Source organism: Podarcis vaucheri (genome assembly GCF_965113315.1).
Source record: "Podarcis vaucheri genome assembly, chromosome: 14".
In the NCBI taxonomy this organism is placed as follows: Eukaryota; Metazoa; Chordata; class Lepidosauria; order Squamata; family Lacertidae; genus Podarcis; species Podarcis vaucheri.
The window spans coordinates 4,470,973-4,498,443 of NC_138752.1; the positions used below are offsets into that span (position 1 = coordinate 4,470,973).

General features: G+C 40.6%; 1 protein-coding gene across 7 annotated transcripts in view; it reads right to left on the minus strand.

Moving 5' to 3' along the window:
• The window catches only part of RORA (RAR related orphan receptor A), a 375,892-nt gene that overhangs the window by 9,766 nt on the left and 338,655 nt on the right, over window positions 1-27,471 (minus strand). For 6 of the 7 annotated variants that reach the window (XM_082198096.1, XM_082198093.1, XM_082198094.1 and 3 more), the window contains 7 exons: window positions 25,520-25,605; window positions 15,954-16,095; window positions 14,676-15,071; window positions 10,892-11,013; window positions 5,922-6,054; window positions 3,846-3,953; window positions 2,028-2,138 (listed from right to left, as the gene is read on the minus strand). In XM_082198096.1, coding sequence (XP_082054222.1) covers window positions 2,028-2,138; window positions 3,846-3,953; window positions 5,922-6,054; window positions 10,892-11,013; window positions 14,676-15,071; window positions 15,954-16,095; window positions 25,520-25,605 — 1,098 coding nt within the window. The remainder of the gene's footprint in view (window positions 1-2,027; window positions 2,139-3,845; window positions 3,954-5,921; window positions 6,055-10,891; window positions 11,014-14,675; window positions 15,072-15,953; window positions 16,096-25,519; window positions 25,606-27,471) is intronic. The other variant, XM_082198091.1, reaches the window with a different exon arrangement.

The window sequence follows — 27,471 nt, forward strand, 5'->3', positions numbered from 1 at the left end:
AGAATAAAAAAATGGCAAATAACTTTTCCCTTTAAATAGAAGTGGTTGGCATTTCAGGCATAGTAGCCCCTCCAGAGTTTATAAAGCTTGCCAAATTACAGGCAAACAAGTCCAGGTGTTTTTGTGCTAAGCATATTTAAGGTTTTATTTTTTATTTTTTTAAGGAACATTCTATAACTTTTTATTCAGCATTGTACGGCATCTGCAAGCATGGTAGGCCATTATGTGGCGACAAAACCTGCCAAATTAAGGGGAAACCTTTCCAGTTTGGAGTGTAGTGGATAAAAGAAAAGTATCTTAAGTGTTCTGGGGGGCATTGGTCTAAAAATTGCAGAAATGAGAGGCTGAAAGTTACAAAAATGAAGTGCAAAGCTAATTTGATATGTGGATGTAGGCAGAAATACTTGAACGTCCAGCATTTCCCAAGCAGGTCCCACTAGCAGAACCAACCCTTCCTCAAAGCACCATTAGTAGTAAAATCGTTTCTTCCATGGTAAAATAATTGCCTCTGCACTGTTGTCACTTTCCTGTAACATGGAAGTCACTTTCACTATCACAGGGATTGTTTCTAATCAGTAGTTAAAAGGTTTTCAGTACCAGACCTTACAGAACTGACTGCTGAAAGCAGCCAATTATATTTCTATTCTGCTCCTTCCAACAGTTATCTAAGTATAGGATTTGACGATAAACAAGTGCAGAAGATATTTCTTTCTTGTGGAGTATAAAGTGATTGTTAAACAAATCTAATAAAATCAAATTAAACTTTTTAATGCAAAAAGTAGTGGATCCCGCTGCTGCCTACCAAATACAGTGGATCAAAACTATGTGTACCCTCTATAGTCACCACCACAGGTTATGTTTTAAATTTAGCATGAAGGAAATCTTAGATACAGCTTAGTTTATGAACAACTTGGATTAAGAATGCTGCAAACCCGGAAGTAGGTGTTTTGGTTTGTAAACTTTGCCTTGGAATAACAACATGTTTTGCTTCCTGTTGAGTGTGTTTCATTTGTAAATGGAGTCCCCCGCTGCTATGGGAAAGCACGCTTTGGTTTAAGAATGCTTTGGTTTAAGAACGGACTTCCGGAACAGATTAAGTTCGTAAACCAGGGTATCACTGCACTTGGTGACTCAGGCAAAAGCTGAACATATAAGAAAGATTTATTATATAGAACAAAGTGGATAAAACAAAGGATGTATCAGAAGATAATGTTCTTTCAGGAAACAGTCAACCTATTAATAATGATACTGAATCTAATGGGTGCTACAGGCATCTAATCAAGCACAACTTCTTTTAAACCTCAGTTGCTTATGTTCAGTTATTACGCTTCAGTTAGATGTTACAGGTTTCTAGACTAGTTATTTTGAGTTATTTCACTTCATTTCCTTAATTTTGTTCCAGCATAGGTGTTACAGCTGAATACTTTGCTTCTTAAATAAGATGGTGTCAGCTACCCAACCTTTTAACAATCACACTCCTGAGCTACTTCAAATAACAGACCCCCGAGCTCAACCACACTGCTCTTTAGGGGTTTGGGAGTCTTCTCTTTCTAGACGTCTCCCCTCCTGACTGGAATGAGACCTAAGTAGACCTCACAGCTCCTACTTCTCCTGCTCAAGTTCAGCCCCCAAGTTAACTCCTGGCCTCATAAGATGCTAAATTCTGTTGTTCACACTAAGCTCAGAGACTCCTTTCTCTAGCTGTAGATACTTTCATCAGAGTGGATGTTTCTACTCAGAACCAACTCCCTCTCCTCACTCCAACTCTCTTCCTTAAACCATCTCACCCCCTCAAACAAAACCCTATCTCTACCCATATCTAACTAACTCCCTCAGAAACGGCTCCTTTTATTGTATCTCCCAAAGTGCTGGCTCCACCCCCTCTGTGGATAGATGTCTAGCCAATCAGAGAGAGGCTCCAGCCCAGGGGGGGGGGGGTTCAGAGGGACTGCACCCCAAGACTCTGGTCTGGCTCTGCTGTCCGTCACACAGGACTAGAGTATGCTTTTAGATACTTAATGCCTTACCTGCAGAGAGTAAAACAAAAGCTGAAAATAATGCAATCTCATCTTCAGTAAGGTGCATAGAACATAAGCTCTTTCCAAATTCAAAAACAAAACTAATGAAATCTTCACACCCTGCCAAAGGGGAAAAAACAAGCAGCAAATTACACAGGGCCTCTTTCAAAAATATAAAACAATACTTTTCTTTTTTGAAAAAGAACAGCGATTATATGGAGAATAACTTGCCAGAGCATTTATTCACATTAGAGTGGACTGTTAGTTTTACCATGACAATATCTATGGGTCTGCTTTCCATCACCGTAATTCACACAATGAGGCAGCAACAGCATGTCCACGCTAAATCTCATGTCATCTACATGTGATGGATGTGCAGTCTGATTTAAGTAGCCTCACAGTCATGACACAGCCCTGGGCCCTCTGAACGTGCATGTAAGAACATAAGAAGAGCCTGGTGTATGATGTCAATGGGCCATCCAAGGCAACATCCTGTTCTCGCGGTGGCCATGCAGATGCCTCAAGCAGGACCAGAAGACATGAGCCCTCTCCCTCAGACTGGGGGATCGCTGCCTCTAGGCATGGAGTAATATTAAAACAGTTGAGCAGGACAAAGGATAAAACCTGTTACTTCTTTGCACATTGAGTACATGCATTTTAAAGTGGGTACAAGGCTTGTGTGTTCAAATTGACTAAAGTATCTGAATCAATGAGATGTCTTAATTATATGAAAACTAGCCATTTTCCAATTGTGTCTAATAAGCAGTTCCAATATTTCAAAGGCCAGCATAGTTTTGCACCAAAAGACCACAGAAACTACTTTGTGTATTTCTTGGTCTTAAAACTCACAGAAGGGCTCCTCATAGTCTCCATTATTCTCCATAAAAAACCCACAACGCTTGGTGTCACAAGCAGGACTGAAATCTTAGTTAATCAGCCCAATATGAAACTTCCAGAATTCATTAATGAAAAAGAAAAAGTACCTTGTGGCACTAAAGAGAATTAACGTAAGCAGTGCCTTCAGCTTCCTCCCCCATGTTCTACACTGTTATATCCAAGTGTCATTGAATCTCAGTGTTAATTAGTTAATAATTCCAGGCAGTTCTTCACTGCTGTACTGTCAACATCCACTTGCTGTTACTTCCAGATATATTTAAGCTCATTATATAAATTTCCAAATGCTTCCCAGCATGAACACAAAACTGAGTAATTATTAGATTACATCAATAACAGGGCTTCACTTTGGGAATCTTTTAAATACGAAGGTAGGGCTTGTGTCTGACGTGGAAGCCCCATATGGGCATGTGAGAACTTCACAACAAGGAACTTATTATAGGAACTTCTCAGTTGCAATCAAAGCTGATAATATTTTTTTCTATTAAGGAAACTATATATAATTTTTGATTAATGGTAGAAAAATATTTGGAATTATCTCTTTGGAGGACATAGCTCTTGGTATAATAATAATGCAGCAAACATTTATTGTGCTCTTATTTTGCAGCTTGCTGAACAGAATTCAGATGACATGTTTTCTAGAATGCCTAGTGAGCTTCCCACTTTGATCTCCAAAGTGTTGAGTAATAATTAACAAGCTGTAATCAAAAAGTATAAATGGGTCTAGGCTACCCTTAGTTTTTAATCTTTTGAAAGGACAAAAAGTACATTATTAAAAAATACAGAAGGTGTAACTTATTTAAATCATCAAAATATCCTTAATGAAAAATCTATTAAGTGATTTGCACACAATCCATTTATTACAAGAAATTAATTTAACCAAATAGTTATTTTTAAAAGTATGTTTTCTAATTAATTACTTCATTTCCTTACCTAATGACTTGAATACATCGGGGCTAGCATATTTGCCATCGAAGTACACTGTGTTGTTCTGGGAGTCAAAGGCACGGCACATTCTGATAAATACAACCTCTAAAGACCCTATAACCAAAGAAGAAACAATTTTACAATTGAGACTAAGAAACACAGTGGTTCACAAACAACTGTTCTTACCCCATGTCTTTCTTAAATAAACAATAGACTGTACATCTTCTTAAAATATATTTCTAGCTCACAAATGATGTTTATGTGCCCTCAGAAAACAGAAAATAAATTATATCTGTTAAGCCAATTTTATGACTTTGAATATACAAAGGTGGTAATAGAGGAATATGGCTCACACACTGAGCCAATTCAAAAGTAACAATAAACCATAATTTAGCATTATAAGGATAAACTGCAGTGAGTCTTATGCTTGTGTATCTTCAGTGCTGCTCCTAGAAAGAGTTTGGAAGCCTTTTGCTTCCATGATAGATTAACCACAGCTTGTCATGTCATCCAAACAATAAATTGTGGCTAATTTTTACTGTGTTTTGTTGACACAAGCCAGCTTCAAAGCATGGCTTTAGAAGATGACTTGTTTCAACAAACCATCATTAAGTTCAATCACAGCTCTGGGCTTTGGTGTAATGCTGAACTGTGGCAAATCTAAAAGGGAAGCAGAGGCTTCCACTCTCATGGCTGCACTAGACATGGAGCGGGGCGTGTACGACCTCAAGGCTTGTGTGTATGACCTCATAAGTGTAAAACATTACAGGGCCAGTATTAGGTAATGAAAGCTTTGAGAAAGCCGTTGTCCTGGCAGAAATATTTGAGTGGCTGACGTAAATAAACATTCATTCATTCAAGCTCATGTTTGAACCTCAAATCTTTATTTTAAAAAGAAAATATTTCAGAAACAGAAAAACAGGAGAGGCACTGGAAACCCAAAAATAAGAGTCAAAGCCTCAAAATGATGTTTGTTCTAAGTACAAAATATGTTGGAAAATATGGCATTTCCAACCCATTTCAACATATTGTCTTCAAGACAAAAAAAAAAAGTTCCACTTATTGTGCAGTCTGTTCAGAGAAGTCACATTTTAAGGTCTCCCCCTTTTTGCTTCAATTTTCTGCACAAACCAGCTTTCTTTTAGTTGTGCCCCTCTAGAAAACTGGGTTCTTGTTTCTGTTTAATGCCTGGGTTATCTTAAAAAATATTTATTTATTTAACAAAAAATATATACTGTTAAGTGATTTACAAGAAATATCACAATTAACAATAAAAAAACTGTTAAAACAATTTAAAACATTTACAAATTACCGTATTTTTCGCCCTATAGGGCGCACCGGCCCATAGGGCTCACCTAGTTTTTTTTGGGGGGGGGATAAAGAAAAAAAATACCCCCCCAGCTGCTGCGCTCCCCGGGCTTCGGGCTGCAGGCAGCTATCCACAAGCCTTCGGAGCCTGCAGGAGTTCCCGCCGGGCTCCCCAGGCTTGCGGAGAACTTCCTGAAGCCTGGAGCACCAACCCCTCTCGCTCTCCAGGCTTCAGTGAAAGCCTGCATTCGCTCCATAGGACGCACACACATTTCCCCTTCATTTTTGGAGGGGAAAAAGTGCATCCTATAGGGCGAAAAATACGGTAATTAAAATTAACAGTAAAAGTTATTAAAACAAAGTAACATATATGTGTCTGAATAGTTTGGCCTTAAAAATGTTTTTAAACATGTGCCAAAAAGAGTACATCAAATGCGCCTGCCTAATGTCAACAACAACACCAACAACACTTAGAGTGATTCTGGAATTAACTTTATTAATGAAAGAAATGTGAAGGCACGTGCCTTACGTTCAAGCAACAAGCTATTCCTCTGACATCTTCTACATTGCCCAACATTGGCCCATGATTGCCCAGGACTGAACTGTACAACTTGTTGGCAGTATGATTATGTAATGAACGAAGCATTAAACATGTTTAGGTGAGCCACAGTTTTGTGAAATACACTTTTTATAATGGAATTACAATGTTAAGTAATAAAATGTGCACTTGACATTTATTTTAAAGGGTTCAGTTTTGCCCCCCAACCCACATACCTGCTTTTAAAAGCACAATTTGATCATTTTGACACAGTTCCATAAAGCCATCGATGCGTTTGGCAAACTCCACCACGTACTGTATTGCTTCTGTTATTTTCACGGCACACAATTGCCACATTACCTCCCTCTGCTGTTAAAGACAAAAAAGAGTGCTATTTCCAGACTTGCTAAACCTTCTTAAGGGAATAAGTTTTGTTTTTTAAAGCAAAGCATTAATCATTAATCTGTACAACTGATTGCCTTGTGATATGCCTTGTGATTGCCTTGTGATTTGCATGTCAGGCTGTGTTCCCATTTTGTATTTCAATTTGTGATACGTGTGGTATGGCAATTCAAGGGGCTTATGGCAGTTTTATGCCTGCCTACAGTTTTTCTAATGCTATACTAGACTATAGATATTAAAGGCGAGTGCTACAGAGAAATAATGACAATGACTAGTTTACATAAAATTTACAATTTATGTTTTAGTTTACAAATAGGCTCTAAGAATGACATTTTAATAGTAAAACATATCTTGGATGCTTGGGTAAAACTCTTGTTCATTTCAATGAGAGTTCTGTGTAGAATTCTACAAAATGTAGAACATAGAAGCAAAATCCACACTCTGCTCAGCTTCTTATTTAAACATCAGAAGTTGTAAGTGGAATATGTTTTACAGGCGCCCCCCCCCACTTACGCGCAATCAACTCATGTGCAACTGAGTATTTGCTTAGCACCAGGAACTAATTAAATAATTCAATTCAAACCTGGAAATGGCAGGAGATAATTGGAGAGTCTTAATGGCTTGCGAAGAGACCCTCCCTGAAGCCTGAATACACTGGAGGCACAGCAGGGCTTTGTTATGCTGCCCAGCCTCCCCGCCTAAGAGCTGATGTGCAGGGTAGCGCAGCAGCAGCCACATTCCCACACACCCTCCTGCCTCCTGCTGGCCCAGCCCCAGTGCTTCAATTCGAGTTGTGAATATTTTTGGAATCAGCATGTTTGGTATGGATTGCAGAAAGGGCATTTAGAGTGTTCAGAGGGTGCTCCCCACTTCACGCAATTTCACTTATGCACACAGGGCCCCAGAGTGTAACCACCACATAAGTGGGGGGATGCCTGCATATTTATTACAACTCATGAATCATTAGCATATCTAATGTGTGCTTTGTGTTTTGAGATAAAATATTCCTTAATCCCATTGAACAATGTTTCTTTTACCAATAACTATCAGTTGTCTCTAAAATTACATTTTGGGAATGCGCTCTGGTGATATCTGATGCAAAATATTTTTTCCTCCCCCATTTGAGGTGTAATAGATCTAAGGCATGACGGATCTTGTGACATTACGTTATTTATGCAAATATACAAAGCATTCAAAATTAGAAATAAACTCTATATGGGTTTGAACCTTCAACAGAACTTAAACAGCAATGCTAGCCATATGACATTTTACAAGGATGTGAAACTGAATACTGCTTTCCTCCGTCCATATTTGTCAGCGCATTCTCTTCTTCTGCGATAATCATATAACATTATTATATAGGCTTCAGATCCATTTGCCCAGTGCTCCAAAGCACAGCTATAACAACACAGTAAACAAAGGCAAAGGACCAAACCACGCAGGGGCATATTTGCTAAACAGGCACTCGCCATGTTGGCCATAAAGCAGAATGGGGGAATTTGCGTTGATCACTAAATGGAATGTGGGGTGGTAAGAAGAAGGAAAGTCCATTTAGTGATAAACTTAGACACCCCCCAGCCCCACTTTACAGTCAAACTGGCAGCGAGAGGTTGGCAAACACATTTACATCTGACATGGCCCAAGAGAATGTATTCCATCCACAAGAAGAATCACAACCCCTAGGGGCGAGCATGAGGAAACATAAATATACATATCAGACTGATAGCATTTTCTCTAGGGCAGCAAATCAATACTTTGTAAGAAAATTATTACTACAGTAAGTTTTCAGCTTACTCAGGGGTTATGTTCTGGGGGTCACACCTAAAAGCCAAAACTGCACATAGTCAAAACACATTGGGTGCAATGCAGGGTCGCATTGCCAGTCTTCTCCCCCAAATGCCTCCCACTTTCCGTACTTACTTACTTACTTACTTCCCAAACATGTAAAGCTGAACGCACACAAGTTAAATGCCCATAAGTTGTGGGCTTACTGTATTCATGACTGGACAAGTGATGAGGGTTTTTTTAATAGAAAACATCTACCTCTAGAGTTAAACCTTAGTATAACAAGTATAGTGAATTAATCTTAATTTATTTGATGATACAGAAAAGCAATAATTAATGTTCACTACAGTTTTGCATTTGGACTATAAATGATCAAAAACAATCTCTTTATACAACCCTTGAGTATTTTTCAGGCAAATACGTAACTAGGGGACATTTTTTAAAATGTCCTTCAGGTGAGTAGTAAAGACTATTTTGTTTCATCAGGCATTTGACTTATTTTAATTATTCTCCTAATATTTTTTTTTTATTGTCTTTGAAAAATTGTTTTTAAGTCACCTTTCTGGGGGTGGGGAGGGTTAAGAATATAACAGAAACCCTGCCAGGTCAAAGCTAGCTAGTCTGTCATTCTGTGTTCGCAGGGACCAAGCAGATACCCATGGGAAGACCACAAAGATGACGTGGGACCAGTAGCTCTTTTCCACTGGTGCCACCCAACATTTGGTACTCAAGAGATTTACTGACTCTGATCCCAGAGGCAGCTCACAGAGATAGTGATTAGTATCTGTTAATAGCCACACCCTCCATGAATTTCTTTAAACCCCTTTTGAAACTGTCCAGGCCATCACTATATCCTGTCGCAGCAAACTCCACAGTTTAACTGCATTATGCAAATAAGTACTTCCTTCTGTCCTGAATCTCCCCATGTCGTTGCTGAAAGGAGTTGTATACACTCCTTCACTTATCCATGATTTAGCCTGTGGGAGTCATATAGCCACGGTAAAGGCTTGTAATATTGCAGGGTGCCCCCTGACCTCGGCTAACCAGCACTCTGAGCTTTACAATGCATTGGAATGCATTGACCTAAACAGAGTTGTATTTCCTCTGGGCAGTGTAACCCTATATGGTTTGTGGGTGGGTTAAAGCCAGGACCGGATGTAGGTAACCTGAGACACTGGCAAACGGCCATGCTGGAGGAGAGAACAAAGAACAATAAAAAGTGACCGGGGAGGAGAAGTCTGAAATGAGCTGCCCTCCGTCCATGGAAATACAGCTGTCTCACAGTGTCCTTATTTTATGCTAAAAAGCACCATTTGTAACGGCTGGCTCCGACATTAGCCAGAAATAGTTATAAAAATAATGCTAATTTCTAAAGTGCTTTCATATGCCTATGAAAGAGATGAAATAAACGCAGAATTGCAAAGTACCTTGAAGGTATAAAAAGTAAAGGGACCCCTGACCATTAGGTCCAGTCGTGGCCGACTCTGGGGTTGCGGCGCTCATCTCACTTTATGGGCCGAGGGAGCCGGCGTCCAGCTTCCGGGTCATGTGGCTGGCATGACTAAGCCGCTTCTGGCAAACCAGAGCAGCGCACGGAAACGCCGTTTACCTTCCCGCCAGAGCGGTACCTATTCATCTACTTGCACTTTGAGGTGTTTTCGAACTGCTAGGTTGGCAGCAGCAGGGACCGAGCAATGGGAGCTCACCCCGTTGCGGGGATTCGAACTGCTGACCTTCGGATCGGCAAGTCCTAGGCTCTGTGGTTTAACCCACAGCGCCACCCGCGTCCCTCACCAGACCCTTTATTGAGGACAATGGTGAACATATAGCTTCAAACCAGCATAAGCATTCTGTGAGAACTTTTTGCCCACCTTCAAATACTTTGGGAGGTGGAACAACTTCAAAATCCACCCAGAGTTGAGGTTAAAGGACAGCAACATTGTGGAGATATTTGGGGAGTTGATGTTTGTGACCAGAAGGGGTACATTTACATGTAATGTCGAATCATGTTTGGGCATTATGTGAATGAGTGTGGAGGAGGCTCATGTGTAGCAGTTAGTAACTTCTGATCCTTGTCTGCCTGTTCAGACGAAATAAGGATTGGAAATTTCTAATGGCTGCATGAAAGAGGAGCTAGCTGCATGCGAGTTAGAGACTTCTCCACACTTCTTCACGTGATACCAAACTGTGGCACCTGAATAAACTCTTGCAGCTTCACACCAGCTCAGGTAATACTTTTGTGGACTATAGATGCTGTCTCTCCCCACCAAAAATTCTTCCTGGGAAACAGTTGGGAGTAACAAATTACTTTCCTGCCCTCCCCACTGCTTCCCACCATCACAGGGAGAACTGAAGTAGAGGCAGCTCCCCGTTTACACACGTTCAATATGTGTGTGATCGTATATATGTACATCGCGCCAAATCCGGAAGTGACCCAGAAATGTCATAAATGTCTGAAATGTCACTAAAAGGGCAGGGTGGGGCGGAACATGGTGTTTTCAGGCTTTTTCAATGGGATTCAATTATAATCGATTTCACTGACACACGTCATAATTCCCACATAAACAAGAGGCTGCCTATACTGAATCTGGAGATGCTATGGCTATTCAAACATAGGATCTCCTTAGACCCGAGAGATTCTAATGGTTTCGTAGTTTGTTTCTCCCAGTGATGAAGAAACAAACACAACGCCTGTTATTGATCTTTTGCTGTGGTGGGTAGAGGAAGTGTACAAATAGGCTAAACAGGACGCTGGTTATCCTGAGGCTCAAACAACATGTGGTGTTGCATGAATCTTTTAAGAACCCAAAAAACTAAACAGTAACCACTAGGGGGGGTATGTTGGAAATAGGCAGTACAACTCACTACACACACACACACACACACACACACACACACACGACAATCATTTAAAACTGATTCGCAGATTGCACAAAATGCTGTAGTCCAAGAAGTGTTTCAGAATGGGCAATTAAAAAAATGCTGTGTGCCATTTTAGCATGTTTACCAAGATAAATACCTTGCTCTGGTAGTTCTCAATTTCTTCCTGTAGAAAAGTTTGCCATGTTATTTGCTGCAACTCCTCCCTCAAGTACTGGCAAGTTTCCATGTGTGATTTGGAAATGTTCTGTGCGAGATGTTCTAAAACAGAATGAGCAAGAAGTGGCATGCATTTTAAAAAAAGGCCATTCTCAACTTTCATTGTACATGTTCTGTCTAGCCAATCATTAAACTATAGATGTTTTCAACACTAAATTTGTACACTAAATTCTAACACCCATTTCCATTTCCTTTTATTTCCATTTTTAAAAATTATCACTGATTCTCACCCCTGTAGGGGAGAGGTTACTAGGTTTGATCTGGATTCTCAGGAGATTATATTGGCTAAGTCAGTCTCTCAGCCTCAACAAATGAACACAGAAAGCCGCCTTATTCAAGAGTCAGATGATTGGTTTATCTAACCCAGTACTGGCAGTTCTGCCTTGGGGTGGTTCCAACTAAGTGCTCAGAATGGAATTTCCATGCTTTGTTTACTCGATGTTTTAAGGGCGTACACATGATGCTATCATTCAATCATCATCCTGTATTTTCCCTATTTTCCCCCTGTTTTTTCTCAAACTGCCTATTTAAAAAGCAAACTGGAAGAAGCAGAAGCTCCACAGGTAAAGATACTTTCTAGCACCACACTCCCAACTTTTTTATATGGGCAATGACTTTATGGGGAAACGAACAAATTAATCATAACATTTGCGGTGGATGACATTTCTTTAAACCTTTGTTTTTTAAAAAAATATTTTGGTTACCACTCAAAAGCTTCTCCATCTCTATTTTCTGAAAATGAAAGAAATGTGTAGTGCTTTAGCACCTTCTTTTTCATAAAAAAGCTGGGAATTTTTTTTTTTAAGGCTCAGAAAATGGCACCCACCACACAGGTTATAGTGAATGTATGCTGAGCTGCAGGTGACCCTCTTCACAGCCGCAATATTCTCTCCACTTGAGTGGCCAGAACATAATGTGATGCACAATACTCCCAATAGTGTGGAAAGCCAGCTGTGATTCTGCTCATAGCTTACAATGGAAGAACTTGTCTAAAAGCAGCCTCTCCAAGGTCTCAGGCAGAAGCATCCCCCCCCCCAGCACCAGCTACTAGAAACTATTTTAACTTGAAATTTCAAGGCAAAACTTCCAGTATTAGAAACTATGTGTTCTACTATAAGTTTTGAGTAATGGTCCCTGCTCAACTCAAAAGCACTTCACTCAAAGAGTTACTGTGATACTTTAAATATTTTCACACCTATCTACTATTATCTCATTCAATTTTTCTTTGGAAGACATTCTATGCAGCCAAAACACCAAAGAGCCTTGTGGCACCTTGAAGAGGTGGGTTCATGTATGATATGAAATGTAAAACATAGGTTTGAATTCTGATTTCTAACTGGAGTCAGCAATTTTTTTGCCTATATATATAAATATAGATATATATATACAGCATCCAGATGTCTGGGCCAATTAGCCAACCTGGTCAGGGATGATGAGAGTTCTTCATAATATGGAGCTGGGAAAGGCACTTTTATATCAACTGTTTCTGGGTAAATAAAAAAGCTTTTTGACACATTACTAAATATTTAATGAAACGAGGGCACAAACCTTTATAATTATCATTGCAAGAAATCAATGTTTGTTTACTGAAGAAAGTCCTCACAGTTTTCTACACATGCTAGACATGAACAAGTGCACTTTTGAGGAAAGCACTCATTAATAAAGATCTGTGAACATACAGTGATCTATCATTTCTTGAAGATGAAATCCATCTGTGTAATATGGATGGATAGGAATTCACAATGTTTTCAGTTTTTATAGGCTGGGCTTTTAGTGATTTTCAAAAGTTTTTTCCTCTATTTCAAAAATGACACGGAAGTATAGGCTAACGAAAAACATGTACTATATTTCCTTGAATGTAATGCACACATTTTTTTGGCCAAATTACGTTGTGAAAATTAGGGTTGCGAAAATTAGGGTGCCCATTAGATTTGATGGCGTATTTACATTTGCCAGCAAATACTTTTTGGTTTCAAGGTTTTGAAAATTGAGGTGCATATTAGATTTGCTGGGGCATTAGATTCACGTAAATATAAGATCTCTCGTGCCCACTAACTGTTTCTTTTATTTTCATCCCAGAATATGTGAAATAAGATTTCATTTTAGTGTGGAATAGGAGAGTGCTACTGCTACTTTGATAGCAAAAAAAGAAAGAAAGAAAGAAAGAAGCACAAAAGAGGGATGGGTTGGTAAACTCTCCACTGCTCGTCATGCACAAGTTGTTATTAAGGTTCTTTTCACACATGACAGATCCTTTTCACAACTCCCGACAAAGTTGACTTCCTTTAGCTGTTACTTTGAGAGAGAACCACATCTAACTCGTCCTCAGCACATACTAGATAACTCTCACCACAAATGGAGAAAACACGGTTTTGAGTTACCCAGATTTACCCTGGTGAGCTGCCAGTTCTGGAGCTCTTAAGGGAAGCAGACAGACAGATCTAAACTTCTGGAGTGCAATTCTTTCCAAAGTTTTTATGTGCAAGCCCAAGTAAATGAATAGGAGCTGTGCAGGAGTACAACAGTAAGTTACGTCTCATTTTAGTAGGAGAAATATTTAGATTTTTCACATCAGACACCAAATAGTCTTGGGCTGATGTTTCTGCTACCAGTGTTTTACATTTCCTTGCCATTTAACTTATTTTTTTCTGCTTTACACTCTTGGCAGGTATATGCCACCTGAATATCACACTTCATGCATCTGATAAAATGGACTTCAGTCCATGAAAGCATGTGCTGCAAAGAATTTATTATTCTTTAATGTGTCAAAACACTCTTTGTTACTTGGTAAGTTAGCCCTCTTTATAAAATTATTACTTCCCAATTAAACATGTGCTTTACATCATTTTCAGCTATATACTGAGGCTGGCTATTTATTAAAGAAATTAATGAATAAATAAATACTGTATGCTCTGGTCACCTTTGGGGGGGGGGAAATCATTATACTGTAATCAAATGAAAAATTCATGTAACTTACCATTGTTTAGTACAATCTTGCAGATAAACAATATACCAGCCTTGCTAACTTACACAAACTTTGTAATGGGTGTCTGTGATCTAGACCCAGATCCAGCATAGTATAGAACAGTCTTTCTCAAGCGTGGAGCCCGAGAGGTTCCTGAATTACAACACCTAGCATCCCTGATCACTGTCCATGCTGGCTAGGAATGATGGGAGTTGCAGTCCAACAACATCTAGGGACCCAAGGTTGAAAAAGGCTAGAATAGCAGTTAGACTGTTGAACAAGGATAAGAGAGGCCAGGATTAAAATCCCCACTCCAGCCATTAGGTTCACTGGATATACTTGGGCCAGGCACTCTCTCTCAGTCTAGCCTACCACACAGGGCTGTTGCCAAGGATAAATGAGACGGTCCTTGAAGGAAAGGCAGAATAGGAATGGAAATAATAAATACAATAAAAAAAAACACCTGTTAGTCATCTCAGGGGACTGACTAACAGCAAGTCTGGTTTATTAGAATTCAGACCTAGACCAAGATTATGGACTTGATGAGCCCCATCAGTGCTGCCTTAGTCAAGGGGGCAATGCGCTTCTAGAAAGAGCAGCCCTCACAGTTACAGCCATACACAAAACACAAAAGGTGACATGTAGTTTCAGTGATGAAAAGCCACAAAGTCATTGTTCTTAATCCAAAGGATAGCTACTACAGCAACCACATGGAAATTTCCCCCTCTTTTGTCATTACCTAATTCTGCCATGGACACAGTAGGAGAAGTCTCTCCATTTGTAAAAGAGCAATAAGGAAAGAAGCCCGATGCAGGTGTGTAGTCACATATCGGTTCTGGTTTGATTCCATTAATATCAAGCCCCGACTGATCTGGAGAAGGCTGTATGTCTAAGTAGAAGCTGCTAACGGCAGAGTCTGCTTTGCTACCTTCAGGGGTATGCCCATCAATGTAATTACTGAGGTCATCATGCAGTTCTGTGAGCCCATTGGTAGTGATATTGTATGTTGGCGTCAATGGCTCTGCCTCGCCGGGTTGCTGTTGGTGATCTCGCTGCTGTTGCTGCATCCGGTGTTTCTGCACTTCTGCATACAAGCTGTCCCTCTGCTTTTTTGACATTCGACCAAACTTTACAGCTGAAATATATCCATAAGCAATATATTTTATCACCACCAGCTGCAGCAGTAAAATGCTATGTTAGGACACATCATATGTAAGTCTTGAGTAGCTACTAAGCAGTTCACAACATCACTACAACACACTTTTGCTTGATCCTACAGGTGAAGTCATATATTAGAAGGTGAGAAGTTAGGTATTATCCTATTGGGTCAGCCTCTTGAATAGGTAAGTCATGTGTAATATACTTAGGGCATGTATGAGCAATAGAAGAATTTAAGGAGATGGCTTTTAGGCCATCATCAGAAGGGCAATTTTAATAAGAAAAATAATGAACATGATTAGATTTCAATCGTGGGGGCAAATATATTTAATTTGCATAATAGTCTGTTCCATATTTGGGCTTCCTTGGTGCAAAATGCAGAGTTTCTTTTACTTAAGAGAAGTTATAACTTTGATGTTGGCCTGTCATCCAAGAGAGGAGTATTTAACCCTTCCTATGGTGACACTGACATCTCTTAGCAGCAGGATTTCATAGTCTCTGTACCAGTAATGGGGGAGGAAGAAGGTGGAGGGAATGTAAAGATTGGTTGGAGGAAGAAAAATACAGGACAGCCATAACGTTGTATGAATGGAATAAGGAATGTGAAAGAAAATTAAAGTAGAGCTGTCCTAGTGACACCAGTAAGAAAGGCAGGCATTTACTCTGTGTGTCGTGTGACTGTGTAAGCAGCAGCAAAACAAAACCCCGGAAGCCACCAGCTGCATCAGTCCAAAGTAAATTCAGTGACTTATGAGGCACAGTATATTTCAAGACAAATATTTTAAGAATGGGATGAGCAAGCAGAAAGCTAAGGAGTGTCGCACATACAAGACAGCTGACCTGAACTAGTAAAGCTCACCATCTCGAGACATCCCCACAGCAAGGCATTTCTGTAAACGACAGTGTTGGCAACGGTTTCTACTGGTTCGATCAATTAAACAGTTCTTCTGTCGGGGACAGGAATAGGTGGCGTTACTTTGCTGACTCCTCCTGAAAAAGCCCTGTAGCACAATGACAAAAGGCAAGAGGAAGATTTATCGATGGCTGAATCCAAAGTGGTCGCACACGACAATTGCATTGAAAGGACACCTTCTTTCAGCTAAATTCTTATCGAGCAAAAACTACCACAATCAAGAGTATATTTTTTATTCCATTTTGTTACAAAATATAAAATACTTCACAATGTTTGATTATATATTTGAATAGGTTCAGTAATAAAAATTATTTCAAATACATTTTATATATAAATATGTAGGAATAATATTAGAAAATGTTAGGGCATTTCAGCTGTATCCAAATGAGGGCTGGAGAACCCATATATTTTCTCAACTGAATGTCTTGGTGAGAAATCACAGTTTTTAAGAGATGAAAGTGATTTAAAGAGGCATTGCTTCCCATTGTATACACACAATTGCCCCAAAATGACTTTGTAGGACTTTGAAACTATACAAACAGCAGCAACCTAAAAGAGGCAAAGCAGAGATAAGCTTACACACACCACTGCTTCTTCCTCTTGCCTGTCATGCCTGCTGTTAGCAAAGTCACTTAAAATAATGCAGATGGAGTCCAGGTAGAAGTCCTTACTGAAGAAACTTAACAAAATGCTGTATAATTTGAAGAGAAACACAGAGGTTTAGTCTCTCTTCCCTCAGGCCTTCTACATAGCAGGAAGACATATTCAACTCAACTTACTGAGGATAAGCTGCCTCAGAACTACACATCTCATCAGAGCACACGTTACTGCAGTCAGGATCATGCCACTGACTGGTTGCTAATTGACATCTCTCCCTGTCCCACTCATGGCTAGTTGCCTGTAAGTAACCCTTAGGTTGCACACCGAATGATCTCTGCTGTTGCACTTCCAACAGTTGCTTTCCCCCTCCTTGCCCACAGCTACCACAAAACAGCTGGCCTTCTGGGTCATTTTCCTGAGGGCCACACACCTCCTTCAGTCACGGCTCGCTCAGCCCAAAGGACAGGCTCCTCAGTGTATCCAGCCTTAGGGGTGGTGGACTGCTGAGGATCAGGGGAGAAATGAACTGATTGTGAAAGGTCAAATCCAGCGACAGCCACAACACTGTTTTCACTACCAGAGCTGAGAGCAAAACCGGATTTGATTGGGACTGACAAATATCTGACCAATTTAAGGGTATTGTGTTTTCGTTTATGCCACTATAAATACTGAAAACATGGTATGAATGACACACAAATCAGCAGTAGTTTAGGTTGGAAAAAATACACACCGATAATGCCCCCAACAGATTAAATCTTACAAAGTGTGCCTTTCATTTCCTAGTCAGTCTGAATGTACAATTTCTACAAAAAGCTAAATTTAATGGCATTAATGGGAGTTTTCATAAAACCTATTAATAGCATCAGTGAAGTGTTCTGTTTAGTTTCCTTCTTCAAAGAAGAAATAAATAAATGTTCATCCATGTCTTGTGAGTGGCAGTTAATGCTCCTCTCACCATTGGTTTCTGAGCCTGCCAGAAACTTGAACTACTAAGCTCATATTTTGTCTTTTGACAATTTTCATTTAATGAATTGATTCCTACAGTTCATTAACATGCCCACTTCTGTATACACATATGTCTTAATTAGCTGCTCATTGGCTGTTTAATTACAAGAAAACAGCTGACAGCTGCCTTGTTGCATCCTAATGACAGACACTCTGGAAGGGATACACACCAGTCTGTGACAGCAAAGATTTATTCATAATACCATGATTTATTGCTAACACTTACACATTTCCACGTATCATTACACTTTGCAATATTCTAGTAATTGCCAATTAGGAATCAGAGAATTGGTCTCCCCTGCCCCCCCAATACCCTCTCATTCTTTTGCATTTTATAAACTGAACTCACTGAATTTATTTTTAAAACAAACAAAAATCAAAAACACACACATTCTGACTGTAGAAATCTGCATTCTTGCACTCATAAATTTGGGGTTATATAGCAAATAGTTTTTAAGTATTTTACTCAGAATCCTTGATTCCAGGTGGGTGGAACATCAGTGACTGTTTATTGCTGTGATTCTGGAGCAGTTTGCTTCAGTTTTGAATGTTCTTACTATTTTTACGAGTATCCTAGCTTTTGTCAGGCATTCAATATGTATTTGTGAAAGGGCTGTGAAGGGTTGTATGCATACAGACATATAGGGGTTAGGACTAGGCTGTCTGTCAGAGCCCCTTCACACATGCAAGAAGCCCTGAAGAGGACTCCTGTGGCTCACTATTGTGAGTTTAACCTTTACAAAACAAGACTGCATATTTAAGTAATAATGTTTTGATAGTTAAGATAGCCAAACAAACAAACAAAGTATGCGCTCTTACTTAAGAGCATAAGAAGTGCCTTCCTGGATCAGACCAGAGCCAGTAACTGCTCCATCTTCTTCTCACCTTCTCACCCAGCTGAGTGGCTGGTTTATTGTGTCACGAATCTCTGTAGGCAATAGCCCGGCTGAAAGTTTCATGCAGCAAATGGGCCAGGTGGGTTGCCTAAGCATCTCTTATTCTTAATCCCCTTTATCCCGTGGAGCACTATCCATCAAATCAATATCTGTGGGATTGAAACCCCCAACTGGAAGAGCATCTTTTCCCTGGCATGATTGTTGCCATAGACAAAATTCCAGGCATGTTTGCAAACCATGCAAACATTATTATTATTATTATTATTATTAGTAGTAGTAGTAGTAGTAGTAGTATTAGGCCTCCCAAGTGAAATGCAGCAAAAAACAATTTTACTGCCACAGAAGTCTAGTAAGGGCAGTCTTCCTTGCCAGAAGAAATGGAGCATGTTTTCAAATACCAAATAAAAAACCCAGTATGAACAGTGAATGTGCACCAAACTTCTAGAAACTAATTCAATGGTTCCCAATTAGGGGTGCAGCCCCATCCCTTGCCTCCCCCCAACTATTTTTTGTCATTTTTGCATGGTAATATCACAAATTTTATGGTCTGTTTTACCACTGTGCGATTTTTCAATATTGGCAAAAATCAGTTTTGAAATCACACCTCAGTAACACTTTTGACCCGGCAATACGCAGGAATATATTGCTCCTCACTCGAGGGGGAACAGGGCAGCCGATTTCAAGGCACTGCCAATATCACACAATGATCTCAGCCAGATCTGAGCTGACGTCACTTCAAGGCACTGTAGCACTACCTTCTCCTGGAAAGCAGCAGCAGCCACAATGGATGTGTATCTTCACCAGCTGCCACCACTGGCTGCCCAGCTGCCTATCCCCCCCCCCCAAAAAAAACCATGTTGTGGAGATGACTTCACTCCCCCCCCCCACCCCAAAAGAATATCTGTGGCTGCTCCTTCCCTCATCCCCACACCTGATCTCCAATTTCAGACACTGTGATATAACAGAATATTGCGATGTTTAGCTGCTGGTATATCACAATATTGAAAATAAGGTATTTCTCAGCCCAACTCTGTTTTTAGTATACCTAAAATCATTTGCTTATTAGGGGCTACCCCACATTTTGTTCAAAAAAATTGTTTTGCAGAGGTAACTACCATAGAGTCAGCAGCGTAGTAAGCTGCTGGGGCACTTGGGGCAGGGCGTGCCGCCCATGGGGACGGGGCAAGCTGGGGCAGCGCTGCTGAGCGGCAGTGTGCATGTAGCCGCCCTCCAGCAGGAGGGTGCCTCCGGCGAGTGCCACGGTGTGGCAGCTCTGGCCCCTGCAATCACTCGGCTGAGAGGGAGGCGGCAGGTGAACGCAAGCCCCACACTGATTTTTTGGGCAGCGTGGTGCCTGCAGACGCCGCAGCCATCACATCACCCCCAGGAGAGATGCTGGGGCTCAGGTGTGCTGCAGGTCCAGCGCTGCTTGCAGGGCCAGCACATGACAGTTGTATCCTTCTCAGCCACCCTCTAGCAGCTGGTGGAGGGACGCAGCAGGAGCTCAGCGCACTAAGAGTCCAGCCCTGGGCCGTGCTGCTTCAGGGAGCGGTGTGCCGGGCTCTGGGGTGCTTGGACCTGTGCTTCACTTTGGGCTCCAGTGTGCTGCCCCCAGGATAAGTGCTGCCCAGGGTGCCCCGCCCCCTAGCTATGCTAGGGCATAGAGTTATCAAAATTTCAAAAGTAGGGGGTCCATAGCTTGGCTTTTGAAAAATAGGGGGTCCTCAGTAATTCGCTAATTGGGAAACACTGATCTAACCTATGTAGCCAGGACCTGATAGACTTGCTGTGATTGACATGGTGAATAACAAGCCCCCCCCCCACGCCCCACATACAATCCTGCACATATATAATGCACTAGACCACGGGAAGCATTAAAGTCTGTGGAAGTCTTGCCAGGGGAAGGCTGGAGCAGGGAAGCAACAGCGCTGTGATAACAGGGGACTCTGGTTCAGAAATAAGTTTCAGGAGAGCAGTGAGGGAACAGACTAGCCCAGGTGGTGCGGCTGCTGGGAAAACGGGAATCAAGGAAGAGGCAGAGGGCCTAACTGCACGGTACATTAATGATGGGATTAGTCAGTTTTTTAATTATTTGTTATTATTGGCCATCACAATATAAATCACAAACAGAAAGACAGTCCAAGAGTATGTTAAACATAAATTTTTAGAGCTGCAAATTGCATTTAAAATGGCAAAGCTCCCAACATCATTTGGACCTTTAAATAAACCCTTGGCAGTGAACATTTTTAGTCTTATGAGGTCAAAATAAGTAGCACATAATCTTCTTGCTGTTCATGCACATAAAGCTGCCCTATAGGTAGCTAGATCTACATCCGTCCCAAATCATCTCATTTTGAAATGAGATAACTTTGTAACTTTGAAATTAATAGTGAAATCTGTCCCTAGGTGAACTATATAAAAGGCAGTACAGGATATGCAATTTATTTGATGTGACTTGATCAGCATACGTATCTTCTGGTCATCTTCTGGTCTGTTAAAGTATTTACTAGTCAGATATTTAAATTCCAAGCTGAGTAAAACACATGTCTAACAGGAAGAAAAGTTCTTTCTAGCAGATCAGCAGCCCTTTTATAGCTGGATTTAATTTTAATATGCCAGTTTAATTTTAATTGACTTCAAATATATGCAGACTTTTAAAGTCCATTTCGGCATCTTCAGCAAAAACTGCATTACTGATCTTCAAGTCATCAATGTCCTAAGATGACCTTACAGGGGGAACTGCATAACTCAATATCAAACTGCTACAACAGGCGCAGTCTTCTCTATGCTACAGTTCTAAATGTGATTAGCAACCATGTTATGGTTTAAAACAATTAAATACCAGGTGTGGAGGTGGGAGAGCAATCACAGCACAACAGGGAATTTGAAGCCTTCCCTCTCAGTGAAAATCCCCCTATCCAGCAGCAATTAGCATTAAAGCAAGCCTTCCATGATCAGATAAAGGCAGCGGCAGTCTTTGGCAGACGAACCTTTCCCTGCTATAATGCCTAAAAATTTGCACAGGAGCGCACCAAAAGCAGCAGAACAGAATCAGACAGGAGGATGTACAACATTTTAAACAAACAAAATCTGGGTTCTCATTGTGCAAGCTGCAGTTAATTTTGTAAATTGAGCTGCAAATTGATTTTATTCGCTTCTGCTGGAAAATATATATTTAATGTGTATTTTTGTGTTTTTATAAATAATAATAATAATAATAATAATAATAATAATAATAATAATAATTTATTTATACCCCACCCATCTGGCTGAGTTTCCCCAGCCACTCTAGACTTCCAACATATATTTGAACTAGTTTTGCACATTTTCCCTAACTGCACTGGTGTTGTGTACCATCTGTACATCATCTTCATGTAATTCTCCTTCAATAGGGAACAGTCTGTAAATTTTAAGTCAGTTTTCCATAATTTAACCCAATCTTCCATCATAATGTTGTGCCCTACATCTTGTGCCCATTTAATCATAACTGATTTTACCTCTTCATCTTTCATCTCCCATTCTAATAGTATGCTGTATGCGGCCTTCAGTAGTTTCACTTTCTCTTCAATCACTTCCGTTTGAAACCTAGATCTAGTATAATGAAATCCTTTCTTGCTGTCTTCTTTATGTGTTTCATATAGTTGTCGATAATGCAACCAACTCTGAAATATTGTATTTCATCTCATTTTGTAAGCTGACCAAGGAATGTGTGTTGAAGGATGGCCGTACAAGTCTAGTAATAAAGCATTTTTTTTAAAGGTACTACAAGGAGCAACAAAAGTACAGAAGGTCTTTACACATTTTGAGCAAATTTGTCAATGAAGAAACCTGCAAATTCAAAAATTATTTTCCAATGGTTATTTCTGTTAAAACAGCAATTAACGAATAACTTTGGGAACCAAAATGGCTTCAATGAATCTTTCTTTATTGCAGGAATATGAGGTGTATTGTGGAAAGTGAAGGCTATGTGGACTTAGGAATATGATTGAACTGGTCTCCACTCGTCATGAAAGTGTCAGCCAAACAATCCTGAAGAAGATATTCCATAACTAAGACCACCACTGAAGGTCCCTGTGAATGTGGAGGTGCCCAGAGAAGGATCTCCACCCTAGATCTTGCCTTTGGGGCATATTCATAGAATAGAATGATAGAATCATAGAACGGGAAGGGACGCCCAGGGTCATTAGTCCAAGCCCCTGCAATGCAGGAGATGGCTATTCAACCTCTGCTTAAAAACTTCCAAGGAAGGAGAGTCCACCACCTCGCAAGGGAGATCATTCCACTGCCTAACAGCTCTTACTGTCAGCGGGTTTTTCCTGATGTTCAGTCAGAATCTCCTTTCTTGTAACTTGAAGTGATGGGTTCAAGTCCTACCCTCCAGAGTAGAAGAAAACAAGCCTGCTCCATCTTCCACGTGGCAGCCCTTGAGATATTTGAAGATGGCTATCATATCTCCTTTTTTCCAGGCTAAACATCCCCACCCCCTTCAAGCACTCCTCATAAGGTTTAATTTCCAGACCCTTGATCATCTTGGTTGCCTTCTTCTGCAGACGTTCCAGCTTGTCAACACGCTTGCTATATTTTGGGGCCCAGAATTGGACACAGTATTCCAGGAGTGGAATACTGACCAGGGCAGAAGACAGTGGTACTATTACTTCCCTTGATCTGGACACTCTACTTCTGTTGATGCAGCCTTGAATAGGGTTAGCTTTTTTGCTGCTGCATCACACTGTGGACATGTTCAGCTTGTGGGCCACCAAGACCCCTAGATCCTTTTCACAGATACAGCTAGTAAGCCAAGTATCCCCCATCCTATATGTGTGCATCTTGTTCTTCCTGCCTAATTGCAGAACCTTACCTTTGTCCTTATGGAACTGCGAGGGGAGAAAGGTTTGTTGGTACTAAAGGGTTAAGAGGTAACAAGTCGCTCTAATCACTGAGCAGCTGGAAGTCATTAAGCATCCAGGAATGTGAGTTAGTTTGTATAAATAGTCAGTTCACCCGTGTGTTTCCTCTCCCCCCCCCCTTGACCTGACTCGCAGACTCAGTTTGTGGCCATGGGCGTGTTTGCTAATATGAGTTAAGTTTAGAGTAACGTTTTCTTTATGCCGGAGATAAAAGCATGTGTGCTTTATCGCCAGGGTTTTTCTTTTGTAAATAAAGTTTTTTTTCTGAGTTCCAAAGTGCTTGCTCCAGGATTCTTCATTGAAAGGTACTGACTCTCCTGCCTTCTTCAACCGCTGCACGAAATTCTCTGCTGAGATAAGATTTATGGCGTTGGAAGCGCACTCAACGTTTACTTAACATTAAACTAATTAAAGTTTAATGGACAGGCTTTTTCCACCTGGTTTGGCCCACCCTCCAGCCCTGGAAACCACCATAAGAGAGCTGTTCCAGAGGAAGAACTGGGAGGGGAGAGAGATCTGTAAGCTCCTTATGCACCCACACCAGTTTCCTTAATGCCTCCCACTTTTCTTTCCTGTTGGAATTGTCTGCATTTGGGCCTTCAATATTTCTCCTTTTAGAAACGCCCATCCATTCCGGACTCCTTTATCCTTGAATATTTCTGACCACAGGATCACACCCAGTAGCTCCTTCAGCTTTTTAAAAATTGGCCTTCTTAAAGTCCAGAGTGTGTGTCCAACTACACTCAGCTTTCCATTGCCAGGAGGACATGATTGCTTCATCCCAAGTTTCTGAATACTTTCACTTCATCAGTCAGTTCTTCCCTGTTTGTGAGGATCAGGTCCAGGATAGATGACCCCCTTGTCTTCCACCATCTGGGAAGTGAAATTGTCAATGAAGGAATGGAGGACTTTGTCAGAACCTACATTCTTGACAGAGTTTGAAGACTCCCTCTCATTTTTGAATATTTGGTAATCTGCTCTAGGAAGGTATCATCCAAGACCTCAGTCTGGCTTGACGGTCAATCTGCTTTCTATGTTCCAGATCATGGATTTCTTCATAAGTGTACACATCCTTTACATATAATGCTACTTCTCCCTTTCTATTTGGTCTATTGCTTTTGAAACAGTTATACCCGCCAATTTCTACATTTCAGTCATGAGTCTCTTCCCACCAGGTTTCAGTAATGCCTATCAGGTCATATTTGCCATCCTGTATTAAAAGCTCCAACTCATCTTCTTTGTTTCCCATATCCTGTGCATTTGTGCAGAGACAACTGAAACCATGAGTTGTTCCCTCCAGTTGCTTCCCTCTTGTAGTTTCCTGCCCTTTAGTAGGTTTCTGGAGCACCACCTCAGCTTCCTGTGCATCAGTGAAATTATCCCCCATACCAGGTGCTCTTCTGTCATCTGTAATATTGTCTCCCTCCCCCTCAAGATCTAGTTTAAAGCTCTCCTGATCAGATTCTCAAGACTCTTGGCAAACACATTCTTGCCAACTGCTGTGAGGTGCAGCCCATCTTTTGCCAGAAGTCCTTCCTCAAGGAAACAAGAGGCCATGATCCAAGAAGCCAAACCTTTCCTGATGACACCACTTTCAATACTGTTTGTGCCTGCATAAGTTTTGGGGCAGTCACAATGCCTAATTTCCAGTCAGTGACTATCCGATATCTTCCTGCTGAAATCCAATTTATCCCCCCCCCCCCCCGGTTTTGTTGTAATTTAGGCCCTCCAGACAGCAATGATGTGGTAGCAGTGGGGAAGCATCACAGAACAAAGAGAACAAATCCGCCACTAATGGACTATTATTGTGACAAGAATATGCTACAGAATACACCCACAATAAAGCATCAGTCTAGGGCAACCCTAAATTCCTAAACAGGTACCTATTTGGGTCTTTAAAGCTATAAGTACAATGTGAATTTAGACAAGTGTCCTTTAGTGGAGAAAAACACAACAATGCTTAAAAATTTGTCTATGGTGGTTTATTGATAATTAGTGTCAACTAGCAAACATGTAATCTTGCAAAAAGACACGTTTCCAAGTCAAAGATTGAACACACTTTTTGACTCTCATATATAACTTTTAAAATATATATAAAGCTTACCTTACAGCCCTCACAGGTAATGACACCATAATGGATTCCTGATGATTTGTCTCCACAGATCTTGCATGGAATAATTTCAATTTGAGCTGCAACAAAAGCACACAACCAGTTAATTATATTTTCTTTTAAACACCTTAGAAAAGCATTCCCTGATCAGCATTTGTACAATGAAAACTAATAACCTGCTCAACATTCTACCACATTAACTATTCATTGCTGAACTGTGAGGGTCCCCCTAGGGCCTTGTACTAATTTATGGTTACTTGTTATATAATAGCTTTCAGGTTATTAAAATGGGTCATTTGAGAAAGTACTTAAAAACTCACAACGTCAGATTTAGCATTTTAAAACCAAGAGGCATTGGACCCAAGAGTTTCTGCTTTGGCCAAATAAAAAAATTGCATTTCATCACACGGCAAGATTCTGCATACAGCATAAACCAGTTGTCAGCTGGCAGCCGCCTGTCTTGGGGGATAGCGGAGGAGTGCGTCTTCAAAGGGGAAGTCAAGCTGTTGGTAGGTTGCGGCGTCTGCTGTGGCTGTAGAGGCTGACGTGAGAGAGACATGCTATGTTGCAGCGGAAGCAGATTAAGGCATCCAGTTGTGCTGCTGCAGGTGCACCATGCCTTTCTCTCTGTGTGTGTTCCTCCCAGCGGTCATTCTTCTCTATTCATTGCCATGGACTTGGCTACCTGTCTCCAGGCGCTGAGATCATCTGCAAGGGATTCCCACATGGCAGGATTGACGTTGCCAGCCTTCATGTCACATTTGCAGACATCTTTGTAACACAGAGTTGGTCTGCCAATTGGCCTGCTGCCAGAAGTCAGCTCCCCGCAGAGCACATCCTTGGGGATGCTGTCATCTTCCATTCTGTGGACATGACCAAGCCAGCGTAGACGTCACTGAGACAGGAGTGCAAACCTGCTAGGGATGTGGGCTTGGGAGAGCACATCTTTGCCTGGAATTCTGTCCTGCCATGTGATACCCCAAATCCTCCTGATGCAGTGAATGTGGAAAGTGTTGGTTGTAAGTTGCCCACAACTCATTTCCTTTTTTTTTTTTTTTAAACTTTATTGCAATCAAGTATACTTTTTCATACAAAAGTAATTGTATCATTAAAAAATACAATACGAATGACACATTAAGACAGATGCTTCTAAAAAGAAAAGAGTAACAAAACAAGTAGAAAAAAGAAAAAAAAGAAAGAAAAAAAAGAAGAAACAAACATTACAAAGTAAACCACTTTCAATCATACCCTTACATACAATTGACTTCCATTAACCTCAGCTTTGGATTAAGTATTCTACATTTATCTTCTGCAGTTATTTTCATTTATCTTTATATGTCGTAGGAGTTAAGCATCATCTACTGTTAAATTATTAATTCTCAAATTAATCTCAAGGTAGCTTATGAATTTAGACCATTCTTCTATCTTTTTTTTCGGATTATCTCGCCTAATATATTGTGTAAGTCTCGCCAATTCCAAGTATTGATATACTTTCTCCTGCCACTCTCTCATTGTAGGTATTTCTGGGGATTTCCAATTCTTTGCTATTAGAATTCTCGCAGCGGTGGTGGCGTATTGGAAGAAAATCTGATCTGTCTTTTTTATCTCTTCTCCTATCATCCCTAGGAGGAACGCTTCAGGCCTCTTGGGAAAGTTATACTTCAAAATTTTCTTTAACTCCTCATAAACTTGACCCCAGAAACCCTTCACTTCCTCACAGGTCCACCAGATATGAAGGAAAGTCCCCACCTTATCTTTACACCTCCAGCAGGTATTATCTGCTGTTCTATACATTCTCCCTAATCTTGCTGGAGTCAAATACCAGCGGTACATCATCTTGTACATATTCTCACGTAAGTCAGCACATACAGTAAATCTCATCCCTTTTTTCCATAATATTTGCCATTTGTCATATCCTATCTCATATCCTAGATCTTTGTTCCATT